The sequence below is a fragment of the Pan paniscus genome, chromosome 7 (assembly GCF_029289425.2).
Source record: "Pan paniscus chromosome 7, NHGRI_mPanPan1-v2.0_pri, whole genome shotgun sequence".
Taxonomy (NCBI): Eukaryota; Metazoa; Chordata; class Mammalia; order Primates; family Hominidae; genus Pan; species Pan paniscus.
This window is the reverse complement of record NC_073256.2, coordinates 44,009,032-44,026,751: the sequence shown is the minus strand read 5'-3', so window position 1 is coordinate 44,026,751 and position 17,720 is coordinate 44,009,032. Positions and strand designations below refer to the sequence as shown.

Below are 17,720 nucleotides of genomic sequence, written 5' to 3'. Positions count from 1 at the left end.
AACAAATATGAAATTTTTAAAAGAAAACAAAAATAATCAACATATACACATATAAAAAATGGCATTTATGATTTTAAGATAAACAAGTTACTACCTGAAAGGGTCTCAGAGATTGATGATTTATTAGGAGAACTGAGAACGGCAAATGATACTTGAAGTGGTTCTATGTTTTCCTAAACAAAGGAAAAGACAGAAGTTAGATATCTTTAAATGCAGTGAATGCATAATGTGCCCAAAAGAAGAGTAAGAATTTATTTTGGTAGGAGAAACTATAATAAGCATAAAGATGGGTAATCAATAAAAGATTCTAAAATTCAAAGCAAAACAAAGATATTGAATAGAAAAATATATGTATACCATTTACCAATCATGTTTGCAATGAAATGCTTACTAACTGCAATCCATCAAACTACTAAGAAAATTTATAAACGAAAGTACACATAATGATCTACTGCTAAATTTCTAACTCCTATAAAGAAAATTTAAAAATTCATTCATAAACACAATCTAACGTTATAATGTTATTCAGGGAACTCCAGAATAAGATGGCAATATAAATACAGATAGCAAATCTTTTCCACATAATTGTTGGTAAGACATTAACTGTTGGTTTTGCATAGACATTAGTCAATTTGAAGAAATTCTTTTATTACCATTTTGCTCAGAGGTTTTATTTTTTAAATGAGAAGTGGGTACTATATTTTGTTAAATGCTTTTTCTTTATTATTATTATTATTATACTTTAAGTTTTAGGGTGCATGTGCACAACACGCAGGTTTGTTATGTATACATGTGCCATGTTGGTGTGCTGCTTTTTCTGCATCTACTCAGATGATCGTATTTCTGTCTTAGTCTTTTAACAAGGCAGATTACACTGATTGTTTTTCAAACATTAAATGGCTTTGCAGCCCAAGGCTAAATCTCACATGGTTATGATGTATTATCTTTTTATATATTGCTATGTTTACAAGGATACTGAACTGTAGTTTTCTTCTCTTATAATGCCTGTCTGATTTTAGCACCAGGTTAATGCTGAAATCACAATGCTGACATCAATTAACCTACCCCTTCAATTTGTGGAAACACTTGTGTAGAATTAGTATTTTAACTTGCTCAAGTGTTTGGTAGTATTCATCAGTAAAATCATCAAAAACTAGCCAGGCATGGTGATGTGTGCCCATGTCCCAGCTACTCGGGAGGCTAAGATGGGAGGATATGGGAGGATGGCTTGAGCCTGGGAGGTTGAGGCTGCAGTGAGCCATGACCGCACCACTGCACTCCAGCTTGGGTGACAGAGTAAGACCCTATCTCAAAAAAAAAAAAAAAAAAAAAAAAAAAAATCATCTATACCTAGAGTTTTCTCTGTGGGAAGGTTTTAACTAAAATTTAAATATCTTAAGTTGATATAGGGATAATGAGGTAATTTATTTCACCTTTAGTGAGTTTTGGTAATTTGTGTCTTCTAAGGAATGTATCCAGTTTACCTAAGTTGTTAAATTCATTGGCACAAATCTGCTCAATATGTACAAGGAGTCAGGGAAGTATTATTTGTAATGGGGAAAAACTCATAAAAACCTACATACAAAATAGATTAATTTAAACCATGGCATATCATTTAGTCTATCTCATTATTTCAAAGCATAGTTATTGCTCATGCAAAGCAGGTGAAGCCTGATGAAAATACAGGCAAGCTTGTTCCACGCTTTTCATACTTACAAGATTCTCCCCCTTGTCATCAAAATCTGGTTGAGGTAATGGCTCAGGAACAGGTGACTGCTCAAGCAGCAGGGAACTGAGACCACTGAAGTCTTTTTTACAAACAGGTGTTCCTCCTTTACGCAATGGAGTATTTGCTGGCAAAGATTCATCAAACACTTCCGGGCTTAAGTCCTCTCCAAAAGTAACTCTCTTCCTCTTCCTCATATTTAGAAAGGCAGGTGCTTCAAAATTTTCTTCATCTTCTATAATTAGACAATAAATGAGAGTAACTTAAAAATTAAGCTATATTTCTTATCTAAAAGGCATATACTAGAATCTTTTAATGTGATAATATTCAGCTATTATTTGTATAATAGGTAGTAAAGCAAAGCTATAAAATAATTGTTGGTAGAGCAAATTCAAAATGGAGAAGATAAGCACATTTCCAATTAAAATATGGCAACAGATTTCCAAGTAAAAATTTGCATATTAAACGTTAATAAAATTGAAATATAAATTTTCTTTACAAATACCACCGCTAAGTAAAAATGGATCCATGAAATGGACAGACCAATTCTGAGGCTCTCCAAGGAGATTCTAACCTTCTCAACTGTTCTTCATTCACGTGTTACTTCAGAAGCACTAAGGCATTATAGATCATTGAAAATTTCATATATTATACTAGGTTTTACTAACATGAAAATGATATCCTCAAGCTTAAAAACAAGTATGAATTTCTTACCTGATTCTTTCTCTTTGCAACAGTTTGGGAGATTTGAGATTAAGCTCGGATGAGTCCCATCATCATCATAGAGGTTGTTACAGTGTTCCTAAACAGAATAAACATCAATGAATAATTTTACATATAGAAATATATAGACGTCATCATTAAGAACAGCAGTTTTGAAATTCTCTGTCAACTGCAGATAGATATTCCAGTATTAAAGATTACCTTTATTTTCAATAATTGTTCTGGCTCAAAACCATGATATCAGGCACAAATCATAACTATGTCCCCTAGATACTACTTTAGAAAACAGAATTTTAGGGCAAAATTAAAGCATAGAAATCAATAAACATGGGTCAAATTCATTCAATGTTTGATCTAGCAAATAAAGCTAAGGAAAACGTGAGTAGCTAGAATAATAGCATATGGTCATTGCTCAATATCTATGGGAGATTAGTTTTAGGGCCCCCGAAGATACCAAAATCCACGGATGCTCAAGTCCCTTTTATATAATGGCATACTATTTACATACAACCTGAGTCCATCCTCCGGTATACTTTAAATAATACTTATAATACCTAATACAATGTAAATGTCATGTAAAAGCATACTTTTTATTTATTTATTTATTTTTAAGACAAGGTCTGGCTCTATCACCCAGGCTGGAGTGCAGCAGTGCAATCTCAGGTCACTGCAACCTGTCACCCAGGTTCAAGCCATTCTCCTAACTCAGCCTCCTGAGTAACTGGGACTACAGGTGCGCACTACCACACCCAGCTAATTTTTGTATTTTTTTGTAGAGACGAGGTTTCGCCATGTTGCCCAGGCAGGTCTTGAACCCACGAGCTCAAGCAATCCGTGTGCCTCGGCCTCCCAAAGTGCTGGGATTACAGCTGGGAGCCACTGAGCCCAACCTAAAAGAATACTTTTAAATGGCATTGTTACATGGTATTGTTAATATGTATGGTATGATGCTGTTATATGTTATTGTTTTTATGTGTTTTGTGACTTTTTTCCCTGATAATTTTTGATCTGTGGTTGGTTCAATCCATGGATGCAGAACCAACAGATTTGAAGGTTACAAGTACCATATATGGTGTCAGATGAGGAAAACTATGTAAATGATCTCAGATAGAAGAACTGCATTAAAACAAGAAAAAAAGCCAACAGTTAAATGGTATAACATCATGTTCTGTCTTTTAAACATGGGAACCACACCTATTCTTAGTATTTGAATCTTTTTACATTACTATATTCTTGAGGAAGAAACAAGGAAAGAAGGTAGCAGTTGTCCCTGTGTGTTTCTGCAAATAAAGAATACAGTGTAGGCAAGTTAGGAAAGAAGGGATATTGTAAGCCCTGTATAAAAAGACAGAACGAGCCTAAACACAGGGCCCCTGGAGCTCAGCAGGAGACAGCCAGGGCTGCAGACCGGATCAAAGTTCCCTCTTAATCACCACCTACTCATCCGGCCTCAACCTAAACCTCTGACCAGTTCTTGTTATCAAGAATTCCTCATTTTCTCCTGTACATCCAATTCTAAGAACATTACCTGCTCTAAGAAATAGTCCTGCCCCAAACAAATCTCCTTCATCTGTCTCTCAAGTCAGTTCATTTTTCTGACCAGGAAAATGTACATACCAATATTGCAAAATAAGTTAACTTATACAACAAAGCTCATGTTTACTTTTAGATTTATTTTTAACTAAAACAATCAGAAAAGTCAGCAAACAACTCACATTTTATATGCCTCCTAATTTTTGCCATCTTAGTATAAAGATCATTAGTTGTAAATGTTTTCTTTTCTTTTTTTTTGGAGATGGAGTCTCGCTCTGTTGCCCAGGCTGGAGTGCAGGGGCACAATCTCGGCTCACTGAAAGCTCTGCCCCCTGGGTTCACGCCATTCTCCTGCCCCAGCCTCCCGAGTAGCTGGGACTACAGGTGCCCGCCACTACGCCCGGCTAATTTTTTGTATTTTTAGTAGAGATGGGGTTTCACTGTGTCAGCCAGGACGGTCTCTATCTCCTGACCTTGTGATCCACCTGCCTCGGCCTCCCAAAGTGCTGGGATTACAGGCATAAGCCACCACGCCCGGCCAGTTGTAAATGTTTTCACATGATTCTAATGACAAGACTTAATATTTGCTGTGTCATATTGTTAGAAAGTAAGAGTTCCATGGATCGTTCAGATGTTAAGTCTTTTTGAGAAGATATGAACAAGCAGTGCTGTGTGTATTACAGACCCAAATCAGCTTTTTTTTTTTTTTTTTTTTTTTTGTCCCAGACTGGTCTCAAACTCCTGGGCTCAAGCGATCCTTCAGTGTTGGCCTTCCAAAGTCACGGGATTACAGGTGTGAGCTATTGTACCTGGCCCCAAATCAGCTCTTTAAACAAAATTGTTAAAGCTTTATAAATAGCAATTGACCATCAATGATCCATGTAAATAGAAGGTAATTTAGTTCCTTTTGGCTTCAGAACAAATCAGAACAGGCTTGTAGGCATACTTGTATGTTAAAATGCTTATGGTTTGAAAAAAAGATTTGTATTTCTGAAGTGCCAGACACTCGTGGTGATTTTATATTATCCCATTTAATGCTCAAATTACTCTAAAAGTAGTTACTAACTTTACATTTTTATAGATAAGGAAACCAGGCAGAGAAAGGTCAAATAATTTGCTCAGTGATTACATTTCCAAGTCAAGATCTGAAACTTGGCATTTTGACTCCTGAGGCTAGGCTCTCAACCTCTCATGGACTGACAGCCTGTCATGGATTTTAACAGCAGACTTATCTGGGTTCACTTAACAACCTACAAGCCTAAGTGTATGTCAAACAGGTCCTATACCTTTCTCGGAGCACTACTGTTATATATATATGCCAGAACTGTCAACAGAAACTACTCAATAAATGCCAGCTAGTTCCCATCAACTTTCTCTTTCCTCATATTGACTGAGCTTCGAGAAAAAAGGATGGCTATAAGAGGTACTTTTAAGACTAAATATTTTGGGTGGAATGATCAGTTTAACAGATTGACACATTAATTATGATTAAGTAATTAATATCACTTATATAATTATATAAAATGAATCAATAACATATAATTATGTTAGTGCAATAAGAGCATGTAAGATTATGACCCTTTATAAACTACAGTCTACTTACATTAAATTCTGCATACTATATATGATACTTAATTTTTTAAAAATAAGAACAAAAAGAAACCACACCCGGTGTTGTTAATAAGAAAAGATGAGGAAAAAAATTTACAGTAAGATGAGTAAGACATTTCCTTTTAAACTAGCATGATATATGACATTTCAAGGGTATTACTTTGAAGCAAAATGCATTTTTATTCATTTGCTTTAGGAAATTTAACTCTCTTCTTACCTGTAAGCTCTCTAGACACATCTTAACAGAGGGTTTCTTCAGTACAGAACGAAGTACAAAGGTCTTGGGGGTGGGAAGGTCCCTCCTGCAGGCTGGAGTAGCTGGTGACCTGACATCAGGGACTGCGTCTGAGCTCACTTCTGCTGTGAACGTGTCAGGCGAAACGGCATCACTTGATCCTTTGCCCACTACACAGTCAGCAACCTTCAGTGCTTCAAGATAAACATGTAAACTTGAGAGGCAGAAGATCTCTTAAATCTGTTTATTCTAGACCAAAAATATAGTATTTGCAAAGATAATAACATGCTATGAAGAAATTCAAACCTAATATAACCTGACTGGGCAGTAACGTCTGGGATTTCATTTGGAAACAGAAAAGGAGGTAAAGAAGCAGTTTTTACCTCAAATCGGACTACGAAGGGTAAAGTGGGTATGGGGATTTGGCTCCCCAGGAAATCTCTGAGTCAGAGGTTGAAAGAAGGTATCATGAATCAGCTATAAGCTATTAGCGTGCCTCTACTCATGACACCCACTACTTGGACAATAAAAACTAATCTGAGCCAAGCATTGACTAATAAGCAATTTTACCGCTAGAGTCACAGGCATTTCAACATCCGAGGGTGGCAGGAATGAGAAAAGAAAGATCATCACACCAAACTATAAACACACTGTATGTGCCCCAAACAGGCGTGGCTTTTCTTCCCAAATTCTTCCCACAGGAGAGCGTTGCCTTATGATTAAGGGATCCATTGAACAAATACATGATGTGACAGGCACTCCTCTGGGTGCTGAAGAAGTAAAGATGAGCAAACCCCCAAAACCAGCACGGAATAAGCAGGGATTATAAAATCTCACAGCAGGGAGGAGGGAGAGGGAAAGAGCGATGGCTATGAAGGGTAACATGAGGATCCTCAGGACAGAACCATGCTGTGGCTTGGCTGTACTGTGCTCACATGAATCCACATGTGATAAAATCACACGGACTAAACATACACAAAAAGTGTGTGCATGTAAAACTGGTGAAATCTGAAAACAAGTTGGTGGATTGTAGCAATGTCAATTTCCTGGTTGTGATATTAATATATCGTAGCTATGCAACATGTCACTACTGCGGGAAACTAGGTGAAGGGAATACTCGATTTCTTTATATTATTTCTTACAACTAGATAGCAAATTTATAGTTATTTCAAGTAAAAAGTTTATATATATATATGTACACACAACAAGTAGTTAATATATGCTATTAAGGAAAATAATGTAGCAAGAGAGGAATACAGTATGATAAGCTGGAAGGAAGTGCTACTGCTTTGGGTAAACAGAGAGTTCCTGAGCAGACACCTGAAAAGAACAAGGCGAACCACACATAGATCTAGGGATGGACATTATGCACACAAAGCCAAGTGCAAAGACCTGAGGTAAAGATGTACCTGGCATAGCAGAGGCCCAGCAAGGCTGCTGTGGCTGGAACAGTGGGCATGGACAAGAGAGCTGAGAAATAAGCTCAGGGCAAAGGTTAAGAACCAGGCCAGGGAAGGCCTAGTAGAAATAATATGGTCTTTGGCTACTTCTCTAAGTATAACAGGAAGTCGATGAAAGATTTTGAGGAGGGCAGTGAGATACTGTGACTTACTTAAAACCAGTGCTCTGGCTACTGTGTGAAAAACTGTAACGGGGGATTGGGGAAAGAGGGGAAGCAGGAAAACCACTTCAGAGGATACATAAAAAAATCCAGGCAGGAGATGGTGATGGCCTGGACCACACTGATAGGAATGCAAAAGGTGAGAAGTGGGTGGACATTTGACATATTTTGAAGACCTAGTAGCATTTGTCAATGCGATTACAAGTTTCATTTGAAAAAGGGAGGTATCACTTGGGTGCAGTGGCTCACATCTGTAATCCCAGCACTTTGAGAGACCAAAGTGGAATGGAAGGATTGCTTGAGCCCAGGAGTTGGAGACCAGCCTGGGCAACATAGTAGGATCCTGTACCTACCAAAAAAAAAATTAGCTGGGCATGGTGGTGAGCACCTGTGGTCCCAGCTACTTGGAAGGCTGAGGCAGGAGGACTCCTAGAGCCCAGGAGGTTGAGGCTGCAGTGAGCCAAGATCACACTACTGCACTCCAGCCTGGGTGACAGCGAGACTCTGACTTAAGAAAAAAAAAAAAAAGAAAAGAAAAAGAAAGGTATCAAGTTAAGTCCAATATTTGAGATACAGCAATGAGGTGAATGAGAGTGTCATTTACTAAGATGAGGAAAACAGAGATGAGCAGGTTGGTGAAGGAAAAAATCATCAAGACCTATTTGACTATGTTCAGTTTGAGATGTTTATTAGGCATTCAAGTGAAGGTCATGAAAGGGAGGTGGGTACTTAATTCAAGAGTTCCGGGAAAAGGCCACGGGCAACTATTTTAATTTGAAGTCAACAGCATGTGATAATGTTTGAAGTCACCTAGAAAGAGTTCACATTGGGTATCCTTTATCCAAAATGCTTGGGATCAGAAGTGTTTCAGATTACAAATTTTTTTCAGATTTTGAAATATTTGCATTCTACTTACCAGTCAAGCATCTCTAACCTGAAAATCCAGAAATGCTCCAATAACCATCTCCTTTGAGTGTCATGTTTGCACTCAAAAAGTTACAGAATTTGGATTTTTGGCTTACAGATGCTCAACCTGTATATAGAGAAAAAAGGTCCAAGCACCGAACGCGAAGGTCGAGGGGGGGCATTCAAATATTTGAAGGTCAGGATGGAAGAAGAGGAGCAAAGAAAATACACAAAGAGGAAATGGTCAGTGATGCAAGGGAAAATGAGAATGACATCCTGAAACCCAGGTGAGGAAAATGCTTCTCACAGGAGGGCCTGGTTGTAGATGTCTATATCCGTCCATAGTGCTGCTAAGACATCAAGGAAAGGAATGTGTTGAGTCTGACTACCACTGGGATGGCAGCCAGGAGATGGCTGGTCAACAAGGCCTATTTGGAGCTGGATCAAGAAAGAATGGGAGGCAAGGAGACAGAGTGTGGCCTTCTCTTAAAAGTTTTGCCTAAAGTAGAGTAAAGAAATGGTGTTCTGGCTAGAAGGCAATCCTGGGGCAAAGGGAAGTTTAAGATGGGATATTTTACAGCATCTTGTAGCTGAATAAGAAAAGTTAACAATTCAGAAAAGAGAAGAGACAACTCAGACACAAGGTCCTTAGAAAGAGAAGGAGCAATGGGAATCAGTCCATAAAAAAGAGGGTAGAGGCCAGGCATGGTGGCTCATGCCTGTAATTCCAGCACTTTGGGAGGCCTAGGTGGGCAGATCACCAGAGGTTAGGAGTTTGAGAGCAGCCCGGCCAACATGGTGAGACAGCGTCTCTACTAAAAATACAAAAATTAGCTGGGTGTGGTGGCGGGCACCTGTAGTCCCAGCTACTCAGGAGGGCTGGGGCAGGAGAATCACCTGAACCCAGGAGGCAGAGGTTGCAGTGAGCTGGGGCCACACCATTGCACTCCAGCCTGGGCGGCAGAGCGAGACTCCATCTCAAAAAAAAAAAAAAGAAAAAAAAGAGGCTGGCCCTAGGTAAGAACATTGAGACCCTTTTGAAAGAGGAGCAAAGGTAGATACACACATACAGAGATGCAGGAGGGCTTAGGGGTGAGAGGACCAATACCTTTGCTCCCAAAATCTCTTATTTTCTCAATGGTACAGGAAGCAAGGAACTGCAAAAGGCTACCAGGGAACTTTCTCTCAGATCACTCATGAGTAGAGCTGCCAGGTTTGGCAAATAAAGATGCAGGGGCCCAGTTAAATCTGAATTATATCTAATTCCTTACGTATGTGTACTTTGATATAAAACAAAAACACTGGAGTGATGTGGGGGAGATAGTGGAGTAAGAGTTCTGTGGCTTCATTCCCTGTTCCCAGAGAAATCCAATGAGCAACTATCTGCAGGCAAAAATAACATTCTGAATATCCCAGAATTTGGGAGTGAGGTTGACACACCTCCTTGGACCCCAGAATGGAGAAAAGCCACAAACAAGTGGTAAGAAACTTTTCTGTTTGACTGTGCTGCCCTTCTCCCAACTGGCACAGTGCCACACACAGAGAATTCCCCTGGACCCACAGTTTCTACAGTGGGAAGAGTGAGTGGGAAGCAGACGTTTGGCTTCCCCACCATTCTGGGATACTTCGCAGGAGCTGCACTCCTGTCTTGTCCCCCAGGAAACACTGGGAGTACTGGCAAGGCTGGGCCACTGGGGGGCAGATAAAAACAAAGAACGTGGGATGGGGATCACAGCCACCAGAGAGCGAATTCTGGTGGCTTCCTGCATTCCAGCTAACAGAGATGCCACACCAGAGAAACCAGCCAGCAGTATTAAACTGCAGGAAACATGGTTAGTGGGTCTTCCAGGTTAAAATCCCTGTCCAGCTTCCCCACACAGCCTGGGTGCTCCCATCAGGTCTTCGCCAGGTCGAGAAGCAACTGTAGGTCAGTGATTGCCCACAGAGGAAATATCTGGCCCCATCTAACCCTAGCTGTAAAGATGTGAGCCAACTAAGTTCTGGTGGTTGCATTAAATATTCGCATTCCTTTGTTTGAGATGGAGTCTCGCTGTCGCCCAGGCTCCAGTGCAGTGGTGCAATCTCGGCTCACTGCAACCTCCGCCTCCTGGGTTCAAGCAATTCTCCTGCCTCAGCCTCCTGAGTAGCTGGGATTACAGGCAGGTGCCACCACGCCTGGCTAATTTTTGTATTTTTAGTAGAGCTGGGATTTCACCATATTGGTCAGGCTGGTCTAGAACTCCTGACCTTGTGATCTGCCTGCCTCGGCCTCCTGAAGTGCTGGGATTACAGGCATGAGCCACTACACCCAGCCCAAATATTTGCATTCTACTTACTAGTCAAGCGTCTCTAACCTGAAAATCCAGAAATGCTCCAATAACCATCTCCTTTGAGCATCATGTTGGCACTCAAAAATTTTCAGCGTTTGGATTTTGGCTTAGGGGGAGCAACTGTAGGTCAGCAATTACCCATGAAAGGTACATCTGGGCCTACTCAATCCTAGCAGTGGAAAGGTGATCAAACTAAGCCCTTGTGCTGTCACTAAGTCTTCCCTAAGCCAGGCTGTGTCAGTGATTACCTGTGGAAGGAGCATCTGTCCCTGCTCCACCCCAGCTGCAGAGAAGTGACTACCAAATCTCAGTGCTCTGCTTAACCCTATCCTGGGCTGGGAGGCAAGCCCGAATCCACACACATCTGTGGAGTACAGCCTCAGGCCCTGCCCACCCTATGGGGCCAAGCAACAACCTCAAGCAGACTCAGAGCCCATCACATGGTTCTGCCCAACTACAGATTCCAAACAATAGTACTGACCAGCCAAGGAAGACAACCTGCAACTCTGCCAAATCAGAGACAATCACAGAATCCAGAGAGCAGCTCTACCTGACTGAAGGCAGAGTCCAGCCAGTGATCTTACTAGACCATGGAGGACAGCTAGCAATATCATTTGACTTCAGAGCACAGGAAGCAACCAGAGAACCTGACACCAAAATACAAAGGATCACAAGCAACTACTATGAATAATTAAATGCCAAGAAATTGGATAAAAGAAATGGATCATGAACAAATAGAAAATCTCAAAAGACCAATAATGAGTGAGAAGACGACTGTATTAGTAATAAAAATCTCCCACCAAAAGAAAAGCCCAAGACCAGATGGCTTTATTGCTGACTTCCATCAAACATTTAAAGAAGTGACAAGTTTTCTCAAACACTTTCAAAACAAATAAAAGTAGAGAAAATACTTCCAAATACTTCCTTGTCATTTTACAAGGTTAGCACTACCCTGCTACATATAAGAAAATTATACACCAATATCCCTGGTGAACAAAGATGCAAAAATCCTCCACAAAATATTAGCAAACCTAATTCAGGAACACATTAAAAGAATCATTCACCATGATCAAATTAGATTTATCCCTGGGATGCAAGGATGGTTCAACATATGCAAATCTATGTGATACATGACATAAAGAAGATGAAAAATAGAAACCATATGATCACCATTTTCTGTGTGTTTTCTTAACCAGATCATTGTGAAATTATTCATAATTATTCTTTGGCCCTCTGCCCAGAAACCTTTTTTTGTATCTGACAATTGCTGAGATTTGGGGAAAGGAGCAAGTCAGAATAGAAATTAGTACTGCCCTCCTTGAATTAGGATTATAGTCTCAAAGAAGCTACTGTAAGGCATTTATGGTGCTCTGAGCAGTGTTTTGTGTGTGTGTTTTAAACTGGTAGGAAACTGGATGCATATTTACAAAAATAAAAAACCGGAAGAAATGAAAAAAATATGTATCAGAAATAGTCTGGCTTCAAATTTTAAGCATGCACAAATTCTGTCTCTGGATTATATTATGAAGCTCTTATGTGAAACATGTTTCTCTGTAATGAAAACCACGTTGGAGATGTTTAGTAATCATATTCTGTTATGGTCCCAAGACTACTAAGGAAATGCCTTTCTACTTTAGGGAAGTACTTTTGTCATTTTAATTATATAGATAGAAAAACTGAGATGCAGCCCCTCTCCTGGAAGGGCTGATTTTGAATAAATGCTCATATGATGCACATGTACTGATTACTGCCTATTTTAATAAACGCTCTTGAAAAATGAAAAAAGATGAAAAATAAAAACCATATGATCGCCTCAATAGACGGAGAAAAAGCATTTGATAAAATTAACACAATATCACAATAAAAATTCTCAGACTAGGAACAGAATGTTCTTCAACACAATAAAGGACATACATGACAAACCTGTCGCTAACATCATTCTCATCAATGAAAAAGCATCCATTAATGGGTGAATGGATAAAGAAAACGTGCTATATATACACACAGCAGAATACTATTTAACCCTAAAAGCGAGGAGACTCTCATTTGCAACAACATGGATGAATCTGGAAGAGATTTTGCTAAGTGAAATAAGCCAGGCACAAAAGACAAAAACCACATGATTTCACCTACATGAGGAATCTAACAAAGTTGAATTTATTGAAGTAAAGAGTTGAATAGTGGTTACCAGAGGCTGTAGAAGTGGTGAGGAAGGAAATGGGGAATTGTTGATCAAAGAATACAAGGTTTCAGATAGATAAGTGGAATCAGTTTTGAGATCTATTGCACAACAGTGTCTATAGTCAATATTAGTGTATTACATATTTCAAAATAACTAAGAGAGTAATTTTCAAACGTCTCACCATAAAAAAAAAATGACAGGTAAGTGAAGTGAGGGACATGTTAATTAGCCTGATTTAATAATGCCACATTGTATAAATATATCAAAATATCATATTGTTCCCCATAAATATATAGTTATGGTTTGTCATTCAAAAATAATAGTAATAAATTTAAGAAAAACAAAACAATTACATGACACACTATAAAATTATCTGTTGAAAACATAAATTATATGTATCTAAATTTTAAAAAGAAATAAAGGAAGGAGCGTTGGATATTTTAAGAGAAAAATAGGGTGTGAAAGTGTGTGGATTAAGAAACAGCACAGTCCAGGTGTGGTGGCTCATGCCTGTAATCCCAGCACTTTGGGAGGCCAAGGCAGGTGGGTCACCTGAGGTCAGGAGTTCAAGATCAGCCTGGCCAACATGGTGAAACTCCGTCTCTACAAAAATACAAAAATCAGCCAGGCATGGTGGCGGGTACCTGTAATCCCAGCTACTCGGGAGGCTGAGGTGGGAGAATGGCTAGAACCTGGGAAGCAGAGGTTGCAGTGAGTTGAGATCGCGCCATGGCACTCCAGCCTGGGTGACACAGCAAGACTCCATCTCAAAAATAAAAATAAAAAAGAAACATCACAGAACCATTTGAGGTAAAAAAAAAATTGAGGCTATCAGCATACCAAATATTAGCAGCTCTGGGGCAGATGCAGAGAAGGCAGGGAGATTCGCTGAGTTGGATGTTGGATTTCCGGCTACATAGGTAAAACAGAGGAAGCAGAGGGGGTAAAGGAGATCAGAGGTGTCATGCAGGTCCCCCTAAGCTCCCCCTTAACAAAGGGACATTTGATTCCATCTTGGAACATCTTTTTATTCTTCCTGAAGGTGCACTGTCTGGGGTGCCACCAAAAAACAACGCAGTTTAAAATACAGAAATCAACACCAGACTCCTTTCATCAAGGCCCCATCTACTATGGTAGATCTATTCTTCCCTGTTTAATTACACTGTTTCTGAGTACGGCTTCATGGCATGCCTAAATAAAATTTTGGCCTGTGTGATTTCAACATTTCACATTGTAGAGTGAGGTGTTTAGTACGATGACAACTGTGAATCGCTACACTTCATACAATCTATAATCACTGTCACAGAGAATCTGTCACTCCTACGCAAAGTCCCATAAGAGCAAAGCAAAAAGAATTGTTAAGAAACTGTTGGGCCGGGCACGGTGGCAAATCCCAGCACTTTGGGAGGCTGAGATGGGTGGATCATGAGGTCAGGAGTTCAAGACCAGCCTGGCCAAGATGGTGAAACCCTGTTTCAACTGAAAATACAAAAAACTCAGCTGGGCTTGGTGGCATGCACCTGTAATTCTAGCTACTTGGGAGGCCGAGGCAGATAATTGCTTGAATCCAGGAGGCAGAGGTTGCAGTGAGCTGAGATTGTGCCACTGCACTCCAGCCTGGTCAACAGAGCGAGACTCTGTCTCAAAAATAAGAAGAAGAAGAAGAAAAAAGAAAACATTGAAGGCAAGAACACCTTATTCCATTGTGGTAACAAACTCACAACCTTGCCCTGTGCAGGGGGACCATGCAGGCGGACATCCACCCATTTATCTTATGATTAAAATTTAAAGTCAGAGCAGATGCTCACTACAAAAATGCTAAAGAAGTTCTTTTTCAGGTTGAAGGAAAATAAGACAGAGAAACTCAGATCTTTAGGAAAAAACAAACAACATAAGAAATGGTATATCTGGGTAAATATAAAAGACTATTTTTCCCCTCTTAACCTATTTAAAGCACATATAACTGTTTTGGCTGGGCACAGTGGCTCATGCCTGTAATCCCAGGACTTTAGGAGGCCAAGATGGGTGGATTGCTGAAGGCAAGGAGTTGAAGCCCAGCCTGGCCAATGTGGCAAAATCCCATCTCTACTAAAAACATAAAAATTAGCTGGGCATGGTGGTGCACGCCTGTAATCCCAGCTACTCAGGAGGCTGAAACACAAGAATGGCTTGAACCTGGGAGAGGGAGGTTGCAGTGAGCTGAGATCACACCACTGCACTCCAGCCTGGGAAAGAGAGTAAGAAACTGCCTTAAAAAAAAAAAAAGAAAAACAAAGCACATACAGCTGTTTAATCCAAAAACAACACCTTGTGAGGCTTATAATGAAGTAAGTGTGTATCTGTAAAGGATCATAAAAGCCATGGCTGGAAAGGAGAGGAAATTGATCTGTAGAGTTTGTAGTTTCTGTATTTTATGTGAAATTGTATAATATCAACTAACCAGACTATGAAAGATTACAGAGCAATAATCAGGAATAGAAAACATATGATAAAATGACAGATGTGAATAAAACCATGTTAAGTAATTACCTAAAAAGTTAATAGGCGAAATATTCCAATTACAATAAATTATCAGAATGGATTAATAAAACACAAGATCCAATTATATGCCCATAAGAGTTTTAAAGACCCAAGTAGAAAAAAAGTCAATCTAAACCCTTGCTAGTAATGTTCACCCAGTACAAGCACACTGATTTTGAGAAAGAATAATTTTTACATCCTGGTAAGACTCTTTTTACATGCTTAAAAACAAATAAAAATATTACAAGTAGTGTTCCTATAACAAAGAATACTTGTTAATATGTTCATAGGTGCTACCTCTTTATACTAAATTCCATGAGCTTGAAAATACTTCACTAATTCTTACTGATCGTAGCTTAAAAAAGAGAGCATCTCTCATATAACAAGAATTCAGAAGCATTTCTACTAGGCCATGAGCTCCTAAAAAGTAGGAAACAATTTCAGTTCCCCCAAATTTTAGCAAATAGGTACACTAATCATAAATGTCTATGAATCGGGCAACTGGCCATGTACTAAGAAAAGATTACTTACCATTTGAAGTCTCTGTGAGCTCTGAAAGGGGAAGAGACTCTTCAACTAAAAATCCAGACTGTGTTGAACCAAGTTTAGATGATATCTTGGGGAAAAATTGAAAGAGTATTACATTTTATTACTTAGAGTACTACTAATGCCTTTTTGAAGATTTGAGTAAACATTATGGATTGCCTGGAAATCTGATGTTCAATCAGTCACCTTCATTATCTCATAAACTCAAAGTGTACAGGAATCTAACATGAAGTATTCATACTAATTGCATCCTAAACATCCCACAAATCAACTTTTAATTCCCCAGGAAAAGTTTAAAGGATATATTTTTGTTGTTATAGCCTAGATAGCTGTATCATCTGTAATTCTTTAGAGAAAATTCTCAAAATAAAGTTTATATAATTATTAATCAAACGCCAAATGATATCAATAACTAGGATATGAAAAACATTAAAGGCTAGGATAGAAAACACATTCACACTAATTCAGAAATAATATCTGAATAATGATGTATGTTCAAACAATTAATCAAAGTTCTGATAACAAACAATTATTCTTGCTTCTGTCCGGTGGGGATTTCACATCAACCTGAAAAGGGCGGAGGTAGCCGAGATTACAGGTGACTGAAATACAAAGGAAACCCACTGGAGCCTGAAGAATCTCTAATAACTATCAAATCTTTGTTCTGCCAGTCCACATAAAACGAATAGGACGAGCACTGGATCTAAGTGACAGAGAAAGTGCAGAAAGGGTTCCAACTGTAACGGTGTTAGGTGTCTCCTCTCACAAAGGCCATGAGGAGCTACTGTGTCAAACCAGAACCAGAAGCATGAAGTAAGAAAAGTCCGTCATGAGAGACCAGCTCTCCATTCACGCGTGCGCGCAGGTCAACTGATCTTCAGTAGTATTATTTTTCTAATATCGCCTTTTGATCGTCTTGACAGGGTTTAGGTAGTTATAAGCCACAAAAATCCCTAGAGCTACTTGAAAGAAGTGAGCAAAGGAGAAATTGCTGAATGGCACCCTGGTTTCCATCAGAAGGAAAGCAGTCAGGGGCAGGTATAAGTGCAAGACTCCCAAGCCTGTGGAGTACACCCCACACAGAATCTCCACCTGATCCACCAGCTCCACTGAAGCCATCTGCTTATACCCTGCTCCCCAGTAGAAAAAATACTGCCTAAGGGCAAGACTGTAACTTCCTCCCTTCTTGGAGCATCACCCTCTAGAATACCTCATACATAGAAGACCCCAGGGCTTACTCTCTTTGTAAGGTTAGTAGTCAAAAGTGAGATCGCTATCCAAACTGTTTCTAATAAGCGATAAATACCAGCAACCATAAAATTAACAGGTAGGAAACACACAAACACACACACACACACGCACACACACACACACACCCCAGGAACCGCAGGGCAGAACAAGGTACTAAAATTGAAGAACGGCACTGACAGCCTTAAAACTGCCTATGCAGAAAACCAACAACTTCATTTTCCTATGCGTAAAGTAAGAGAATTACCTCAGAAAGATCTACAGAAGTTTCAACTGCACATGCTCTGTCTGTATCAATATTGAATATCTGGAGACCAATTACTTTTCCTTCAGCATCCGTCAGATTTTCATCAGAGTCTCTCTGATAGGATATTCTCCGACGTTTGGAGGACAACACTGCAGGGAACCCAGACTGCTGGCAAGCGCTGAGACCTTCCTTTCTGGCTATAAACACAAAATAAAAACAAAACGACACAGGCATAAATGTTTTCATATATATTATATATTTTTTTTTCTTTTCTTTCTTTTTTTTTTTTTTG

The 17,720-nt window shown here is 39.4% G+C and overlaps 1 protein-coding gene across 3 annotated transcripts in view; it reads right to left on the bottom strand.

Annotated features, from left to right (window-relative positions):
- CDCA2 (cell division cycle associated 2) overlaps positions 1-17,720 on the bottom strand; it is a 50,155-nt gene that overhangs the window by 22,291 nt on the left and 10,144 nt on the right. For all 3 annotated transcript variants that reach the window (XM_055116375.2, XM_003823558.5, XM_003823559.6), the window contains exons 6-11: positions 17,429-17,625; positions 15,919-16,003; positions 5,811-6,022; positions 2,441-2,528; positions 1,717-1,961; positions 95-173 (exon numbers count right to left, since the gene is read on the bottom strand). In XM_055116375.2, coding sequence (XP_054972350.2) covers positions 95-173; positions 1,717-1,961; positions 2,441-2,528; positions 5,811-6,022; positions 15,919-16,003; positions 17,429-17,625 — 906 coding nt within the window. The remainder of the gene's footprint in view (positions 1-94; positions 174-1,716; positions 1,962-2,440; positions 2,529-5,810; positions 6,023-15,918; positions 16,004-17,428; positions 17,626-17,720) is intronic.